We start from the raw sequence: 9,864 nt of genomic DNA, 5'->3' as shown, positions 1-9,864 counted from the left end.
GTGAGAACTGGACAATTATCGAATACATGATTCGTATATTTGAGAGATTTAGATCCTCCTATTAACTGGAGTCAAGCAAGAGCCTTAATCCTATGTAATGACCCAGTTAAAAAAAATATCATTGAATCTTCTTTCATCAAGTCAAACAATGGAAATGGTCTAAATTTAAGTCTTGGTTTATTTAAACTCGGTGCCTTCATAATGAAAAAAGTTGTAGATAAATATAAGCAACAAAATTAATATATTCAGTTTTTACATGTTTTGGACTAATATATGGATATGGTGCAGTTTCTGTTAGGGTTAAATCTATGTTTAAGTTGGTGACCATGTGATATCCGATAATCCTGGATTATCTCTTTGATTTTTACCCTTTTGACAATTAACCATCTGGTATTCTTGATCTTTTTTGTTTACCTGAACTTTCTTTCCAACTATTTCATTCGTTCCTTGACAATGTCTTAGTAAAGTTGAAAGAGCTTGGATTTCTGCCTATCATTTTCCTGTGGTATTCGTTTATTTAATGAAGTCACGTGCATATACAGTGATTTTTTAAGCATATATGTATACATGATTGGGTAATTTAATTAAGTTATGAATGTGGTAGCAACTTATTTTTAAATTTTTGTTTGTTTATGTATGTATGATACATGTTTGTATGTTTATATGCGTGTTTGTGCTTTTAATATTCACATCTACCTCCTGAACATCTGGATTTTAGCATATGTGCTTAGAGCGATAAACATTTAAAAAAGGCTCTTGTAGTTGAGAAATTGAAGGGTCCTTGTCGATATTGTAAATTAAAGATATGTACATAAATATTTGATAAATGTGACCATAAATTGTAATTATACACACACATGTATTTATATATATATATATATATATATAATATATATATATATATATATATATATATATATATATATATATATATATATATATATATATATATATATATATATATATATATACACACACATGTATGCATTAAGTTACAAATTTACTTTTAATATACAATATAGTTGATAATAATTTCGTCATCTCGTGGATTGGAACCAGCACACAGAGGAGTAATCAGGACTTCAGTCGCGTTTTCTTTACCGATTCGGTCAACTTTATACATCACTGAAGTCCTGATTTCTCCATCCATGGCGCTCGGTTCGGAATCCACAAGAGGACAAACTTATTACAAACTGAAAAAATTCCCCTTCGCTTAACATATATGAAAATATTTTCATTGCGAGGTAGAGCGAATTGGGTATTAATGGACATTTGTAGCGTAATGCATGTATATGAATCACAGTGATCTGATAGAAAATCATATATATGTATATATAGAATATACATTATAATATGTATATATATGTATCTAATATATATTATATATATATATATATATATATTATATAAATTATATATATATATATATATATATATATATATATATATATATATATGATTTATATACACACACACATTGGCTAGATTTTTCTGATGTTGGTAAATTTGAAACTTGAAGAAAATACGATTACTTAATACCCCATGGGTCACATATTAAGATTCATTCGATTTTTTTGTAAATATTTGGAGTATTATCGATTTTGTTGAAACCTAATTCTAAGATTGTTGGTTGCTACTAAAAAGTTAAAAGTTCTATATTTTGTCATAGTAGAAAATAAATATTTAAAGTATGAATTTGCACATGAATGAAAATAAATACATATATGTATGAATTTCAGATAAAATATGTACTTGTGAAATAAGGGTCACATTTATCAATAAATTGAAGTGATGATTCAGAAACTGAAGAATGGAGTGAAGAAGGGTCATATTTATCAGAGAAACTGAAGTGATTATTAAGAAACTGAAGAATGAGGAAGGTAGTAAATAGGTGTGAATGAATAGCAGAGCTGGAGTTTGTAGTCGGTGGCGGTGAAGGCAAACAAAGGACTCTGCTGCACCATAACGGGAATTGTGAAAGCTCTTATGCTGCCTGAATGACCATTTTATTTGTCTACTATCAAGTAACATGTATAGGTACATGATTTCCATTTCATGACAGCCTTCATTTTTCATCTGTGAATACCAGGGCCATGGAATCCTCTTAAATTGACAACCAGTAATATTTGCTTGTTTTCATTTATCTGCATTTATGAAGATTGTTTATGTTGTCTACACTGTGTATAAGTTGTAGTTTCTAGTCTTTTCCTTCTCTCCTTTAATTCACAAAATCTAAAGTTAGTACAGTTGTTTCACTTTTCTTTCATTTTTTTATATTTTTGTGAATCATGTCTCTCCCTTCAACTATCACTTTCCTTCCCATGTGTAATAGGCACAGGATCAGCTGCAACATGAAAAACTTCTTCAACAGACACTACAACAAACACCACAGCAACAGCAACAGCAACAGGTACAGGCGAAAGATTCTGAAAGGCCTGAGGATGCATCTCTCCAAGCAGCAGCACCTCTGGATAAAGAGGCCAAAATAGAACCGCCAACCTCTGTCACTGTGGTGACAACAGGTTCGACAGTCACACCCACACCCACACACAACACAACCACAACCACTTCTTCCTCAACCCCTCTTGTACCCCCAACCACCACAGCGCCATCAGGTGTCCCATCTCCTGGACTTATTGCAGTCGCTGTGGATGGAAGCACTATTCCTCCTCCTCTTCCTCCTACTACCCAGAGCGCCCTTCCCACCATCCCTGAAGTGGCTGTTGAGGCTGAGCAACGTTTCACGGATGAAGGAGTAACAGCTGTGGAGGTGATCCCCGTAATATCCCTAGACTGTGACTTTATGATGATGATGATGTTGATCAATTTATTACTGGCAGCCCTTTGCTCAATGTTGGCGCTAGCTGTGGAAACCGTTCTTGAAACTGTATATTAGTTTGGCTGCTTGCTCCCTTTTCTCTTGCTCTTTGATGTCGACGTGTACGAACATTGTCGTATCTGTATACATATATCTTTTTTAGAGATTTATTTACTGCTTCTTTGATGATTACAAGTTGCAAGCCTTGTAAATCATTTACATAGAAGGCCAGACACAAGCAGCAGTTTCTTACAATGCCTACTCATAGCAGCATTGGCATGAATATTTATTTTTTGTTAGTACTTATATGAGATTATCTAGTGCATTGGATTGACTAATTGCTAGAGAGGTTGTATCCTAATAGGAGAGGAAACTTCCCCCTAACTGCAGAAGTTGAAATAGTTAAAACAAGCTTTACAAAACGATTCTTTATAAAGTAATGAATCTAACGACCTTAAGATCACCAGATCCTTCTGTCCCCGACCTTTACTTATATCCTGCTTTTTATTTGGATCCAATTACGTGTTTGGAGAATATTTTTTTCAAGCTTTTAATTTTTGCTGTGTACTTGAATACAGCTAGTGAAATAGAAGGAGTCTACGATTACTATTTTTTTTATGAGAATTTGAGTTTCATCTGTTTTCTTACGTATTTACTCTTTCTTTTATGTTTTTTGCAAAGTGAATGATGAAACATCAAAATCATTAGTGCATAAGCATGATAGGTGACAGCCTTAATGAATCCTGTCACCTGCTCCCACAGATATCCTCCGGGACCCAACCCCCAGATTCGGTGCCTAAAGAAACCCAAGATAAGCCAGAGGTGAATATGGCACAAATGTGAAGCCTTTTAGAACTACTTTTCTAGGGAAGTTCAGCACACGCGATGTCAAGCTCTGTATAGAATATGCACATTGCAAATGACAACACACTTGTATTTTTCCTCTTACTTGACCATGGAAAATATTGCCAAAGGTCTCAGACACAGAAAAGTTTATCGAGGTTTGCTAAACTTCCTTGGAAACTGACATATCAGCTGATCTCTAAGAACAGAGTATTTGTGTAGCGTGTGACTAGAGCGTTGCCCCATTCACTCTCCCTCATAGAAGTGTCCATTCAACTTGCTCTCTTGTACTTTTGTTTTGTCTTTAATCTCTTGATATTTGTGGTTAGTTCATTGTTAACATTAGCATTTCAATGACAGCAAGGTTAGAAGCTTCAGTGGAAATTTCTCCGCTTCACCGTAAGTTTGTCTGAAATATCTCCAAGTTTGTGTATAGTATTTGAAAATGCTGCTAGATTCATGATTTATCCCGCAAATTGTATATTTTGCTTGACATTTGAAGAGCAGGTCTTAAATAAAATTTCAGTGTCATGCATAGTATTAAAAGTTCCATAAAATTCGAAAGCCTGCTTAACCAAGACTGAGTTTCTTGATACAAGATTAGATGCTGATATAATTAACAGTGAACCTTGAGAACTAAAGCATTGATTATCTAGATTTCAGAGCACAGAGTTGTGACTTTTGGAGATTGATTCAGAACCGTCATTGTTAGATTCAGGATCTGGCTGATATGTTGTACGACATGAATAAAAAAAAAAATAACAAGAGGTAGGCAAGAAGCATATTCAACCTGGCCATGAAAATTAAACTAGAGTGGCAATGTTTTTATGGGAGGCGTGAATATGTGTTTGCCGTTCTCTTTCAGAGCATGACTTACTCCATTTAATCCTATTGAAGGACAACTTCTAAGTATTTCTCTGCATGAAATGAAACATTTGATAAAGGATTAGAAAATGAGCTGACATGATTGTGTACTTTTATGAAACACTGTATTTTCAACATAATAGATCACAAAGTATGTATCACTTCCCTCTATCCTGAAATTCGAATATTTTCTTTTCTTTGTGTAACTCTTAGGGACAGGGGGAGATCCCTCAACAGCCAACCGCCGAAAAGCCGGAAGTAGTAGAGGAAAAGGTGAATTTTTTTTTTAAATTAATTTAGGAGACTTATTAACTTACCCTCTATGATTTGTAGGTAGAGGATAATGGCTACTCGATTATAGTTTTGTTGACAAAAATACCAGATTGTCAGTTTGCTTTATCCCTCATACTTGAGACACTTTATAGGGTGGGCTATATCCCCACTGGAACAAAGTGGACACTGGATAAGATATTCCTTCGTAGAGTAGTCTCAGTTGGAGCCAGGACTAGTGCATCCTATGGCCTCCTGGTGAAGGATCTTATCTGATTTGGCCTATCCTGTGGCAATGTAGTTCACCCTGTTCAAGCAATTTTCTGTAGAATTCATTATATGATACTTCTTTTTAGAAAAAGTGTTTATGCGTATCCTGGCTGATACTTTGATACTGTATAATAGCAAGTAACAGTGATAATTCTCCGTAGTGCCAGCCTGTGAAAATAAAGAATAGCAGTTTGTTATCCAAGGCATTACTTTGTAAAAGCCATTCATTTCCGTTTTGAATGCAGCATATTCCTTTTTTATTCTTGTATCTTTTCCTTCCAGTTTTCTTCATTCGCCTCAACATATTTCATAGACTTAAGGAATAGAGATGTATCATTTAGGAATATTGCTATTATTATCATCTGCCACAGCTCTCCTTGATGAATTGTGGCGCAATGCATGTTTTTTAGTAGCTGCTTTATTACTGCATAGCGGTGTGTGGCGCATGATGCTCTTGTATGTGCTGCGCTAAATGGCACAGATGTGTCCGTGAGTCCAAATTCCCCAACATTGTTTTATGTACGTTGACCCCATTTCTTGATTTCTGACCTGCTTTAACTCAACTTTGAACTCTCTTTTTCACTGAATTCATCTGAAATCAACACACTTGAATAAATATAAGTATATACCTACATATGAAGATGTATATGTAATATATGCCATTTAGATATATATTTTGGTGTATGTATGTATGTATGTATATTTATATATTGCCCATATATGTATGTATTCCCCATAAATTATATAAAAATGTTGTAGAATTAAATCTGTGTACTTTTCAAATTGTGATTATTGGGTATGGCTTGTTTACATGTTGGCCTTGTTGTATCACTTTGCTGTCCTCTCTCTCCGCCGTCCCAGGTGCTGAACGATGCCTCGAGAGCAGCCGCCGCACCAACAGCTGACCAGCTTGAGCCTCCAAAGGTGAAAACCTGTTCTCATACTATTTCTTTCAGTCTTAACGTTCATTCTTCTGCAACTTCTTCCATGGGAGTTGCAGGCAATTAGTTACTGTAGCACACCAATATTGCGAATGATGATTGCAAGATGAGGGAAAGTGGTAGTGTTTATAAAAGGCAAATGTATCTTTTTTTTTTCAATTATGTTCTACAGCATGGTAGCTTGAATACAACTTGGTTGCTGAGGTGTAGCTTGATATCTTGGTTACAGGCACATCGAATTGACCGTGTATATTGTGTGCATCTGGGTAACTTGGGTGCATCATGTTACTGATATATTAATAACACACTTGTAATTTTTTTTAGCGTGGATGCATCATATAGTCTAGACACATCTTAGTGGCTTGGGTTCATCCAAAAAGCTTAGGTGCATTTTGCCTACATGAATGTATTTGAGTAGCTCTGATAATTGTGGTAGAGTAATGTTTTATGTACCAAATGTATACTTTAGTGCTACAGAAGCAGGTCTCTAACATAATGCATTGTGGTACACTGTTGATGTTTCAAGGCTGTTTGATTGCATTGGTAAATTTTAAGTAGCTTTCAAACAATATATTAGGGAGCTTGCCTATTTGTAAGGTACATGTAGTTGTAACTAATTGTACGTGGGTCCTGGATACATCAAGGATGCTGACGTCTGTTTTAATATTATGTTAGCATTTCAAGTAGAATAGTTTTAGAAGGTACAGTAGAAATCATCACCATCACAGGTTGTCTGTATTACATAGATTATGCAAACCTAGGAATTCAGCTTTTCTGCTGTTTATTTTGAAGTTCATGATCAACCTGTAGGTTACCACTGAGTAAAGCCCGTGATTGGGAGGTACATCAGCTGTTCTCTGTACTCTGGTTATTGTTCATTAGAATAATCCGGAATATGGAAGGTAGAAGAGTAGAGAATTAGAATACGTATATCATTGCTTTTGTATGTCTACAGTGCTGTTTAAGTTTGAAGCACAGGAGCTGTAGAATCTTGGTAAAGTGTTGAACCACTTCCTACTTTAGTTCTGATTTGTAATTATGAATGAATTTAGAATTTATGAAGTTTACCATAGACTGAAACCTTGTATTCTAGCATTTTCGTGTATGACGGATGTCATTCTAATGCCGTCACACGCTTAGAGATGCAGTAATGAAATTTAAACCATCTCGCTGTTGTAGTTGTTTCGTATCTCTTGAATGAATAATGCGAAGCCTCTTGCTGTACGTGATCTTGATATTTCCAGTATTTATTGTGGTGCCAAGTAAAATGTATATGGCTGGTCAAAAGCATTGTCTTGGTCTAATTCAGAAAGTTACTTTCTTTATCTTACAAACAAAGTCAAAAAGTGACTCCATTTATTTAAAAGTAAATTGGAGAAGTCTTTTGAAGGCACAGTAAAGAGACCTAAGAATACAGAATTTTATAAATAAACAGGATATAGAAAGTGATAAAGATAAAGAATACTGTAGTTTAACTAAAGCCAATAATTATGGGATCGCTAAGGAACGTTCTAACATTGTAACTGTGCTATCACTATTCAGGTTTTGTAGTCGTGAAAGAACAAACTTGGCTTACAGAGTCAATATAAGTGCAAGAATTTAAGTCTTTTGAGAATGTATTATGAAGAGTAGGACTTCTATGCCAATTTAAGCCTTGGTCATCTGTGTTTTAGAAGGTTTGAATTTGCACACTGGCTGAATCCAAACAGCTCCAGGTCAGTGAGATACATTGCATTAGAGAATCCTAGACACTTCCTTATTTAAGATAAATCGTATGGAGATCCCACCAAAGCTTTTGTTATGTGCATAATCATACTCATGTTGTACTTGGGATGGGAAATTGGTTTATGGTGATTGCTTGACAAGATCAATAGTATTTGAGTAGGGTTAATAGACAGGCTTTGGACGAAAATGAATTGTATGCTTGTAATATTTTGTGAACTTGGTAGGATTCTCGTGGCGTCTGTAGGGCTTTATTCTCCATCTCGGGGTTGTCTCACGAAATTAAGTCTATATATTTTAAGGATAAGACAAAATGTTTGATGATAGAATCTTGTTTCATTCAGTCATATGTGGGTAGAGGGAAGAACAGGTAAGATTTAATTTGATAGGCAAATTAAAGATCACTCATGTTGGAAGTTTTAGTGCAGCCACTATATCATTAAGGTAAGTTATGTTACAAGGATTACAGGTACGCACAGATTTATTATTTTGTTTAGCTATGTAATTTCCTTTGGTGTTTCACTTGTTTTTGGCAATATCTTTAGCATGAAGGTAAGTCGGTGATATACATGCCGATTTATTCTCTTGTTATATTTCTGGTTGTAGGAATTGGTATAGGAAGGAAATGTGAAACTTATTTGTGTAGGCCTACTTCCTAATTGATGTGTCCTTCATGCTTCATGGAAAGCAGAATCGGACTTCTACTTCTTTTGGGTTTTGTTGGAACGGACCATCGTGATATTTGCTGAATTGTGGATTCATGTTAGAATAAGAGTTGTAAATAACTGAAATATTATTTATAACTTAAGATGCTCGCTAAAAAATTTTACACCCGTCAGCCTTTGACTTTGAAATATCATATAGGTCTTTGCTGCTATTCATTATTCATATTTCTGGCAGCAATTACTTGTAGTAATGTGCATCGCTAATAAAAAGTTGCAGTGCTACAAAATACATTTTATTGATGACAGGAAAAAATAATAGTTTAAATAGAATGCTTATTCTTATGAGTCACTAAACATATTTTCTTAAGTTACTTCTCGACAAGGTTCAATCAGTATGATACTCGACATGTTAACATTGATTTGTTTATGTTTGCCATATGTCCAGAATTATAATGATTTGGTATCATTTCAAGATAAATATATTTTTTCACAGTTTGTTATTCATAGAAAAATATTCATTTGAAAGAATGTGGAGTTTTATTTTGAGGCCTTGTTGTAGCAGTAGTATCTCTATTAATCTTGTTAGGTCTTATTTGCATAATTATAGTATAAGAAATTTACATTCATTTCTCAATCATTTCATTATTGAAATTAGTTCTTATTTGGCAAAATCTAGTAAGAATTGAAAAAATGTCACGGTTTTGGACAGACTACTGAAAATAATGTTGAAGACAACAGCAAGCTTCCCATCCCTTGTGTAGGACAGAAATCTCCCTGGACCTTGCCTGGTTCTCCCAACAGAACAGAAATGCTCACATTCAGGTGAAAACGAAAACAAATGCTGCTTTTGCTCATAGAAATTTATGCCTGATGACCGAAAGTTTCCACGTGTGGTAATGCTATCCCAGAAGAAAAAAGTATTGCATCATAAGTTTGTGATCATGTACTTAGTATGATTTATAGACTTTTGTCGTAGATAACAGCACATGGAGCAGGTAATATGTTGACTGTTATTGTTTATTACCAGCCTGCTCCTGAGGACACATCACAGGGAGAACAACAGGAACAGGTAGTCAGTCATTTGCACCGTGGAATGAGATAGTCATAGTAGTTTGAAGTACTATTTCCTGAGCTACCCTCCTGATAGTACTGAAGTTTTTCACATCAATTAGCATATTTTTAAAAATTATTTGCAGGGCCAGTGTTATGCCTAATTTGCCTGCGTGCTTCGTATTTATGCTTGTCTTAATTTTCCAAAGAATAAAGAATTTACTGCTGTCATTTTCATTTTAGCATTTAATACATATGCCTAGTTTTAAGTACGGACATAGAGTAAATGCATACATACATTATACGTACACACACATGTATATATGCATATATATATAGTGTCAATTTAAACATTTGCAATTATAATTGTATGTACATACATTTGAATAATTTATGCATATATGTGTGGACAAAGATACTA

The 9,864-nt window shown here is 34.6% G+C and overlaps 1 protein-coding gene across 1 annotated transcript in view; it reads left to right on the top strand.

Annotated features, from left to right (window-relative positions):
- Positions 1-9,864, top strand: part of LOC135220749 (phorbol ester/diacylglycerol-binding protein unc-13-like) — a 1,290,517-nt gene that overhangs the window by 705,843 nt on the left and 574,810 nt on the right. Inside the window, 3 exon segments of the mRNA XM_064258201.1 lie at positions 2,333-2,770; positions 4,739-4,798; positions 5,927-5,989. Of these exon segments, the coding sequence (XP_064114271.1) occupies positions 2,333-2,770; positions 4,739-4,798; positions 5,927-5,989 (561 nt within the window).

The sequence above is a fragment of the Macrobrachium nipponense genome, chromosome 2 (genome assembly GCF_015104395.2).
Source record: "Macrobrachium nipponense isolate FS-2020 chromosome 2, ASM1510439v2, whole genome shotgun sequence".
Lineage (NCBI taxonomy): Eukaryota > Metazoa > Arthropoda > Malacostraca > Decapoda > Palaemonidae > Macrobrachium > Macrobrachium nipponense.
This window is presented reverse-complemented; position numbering and strand designations above follow the sequence as displayed.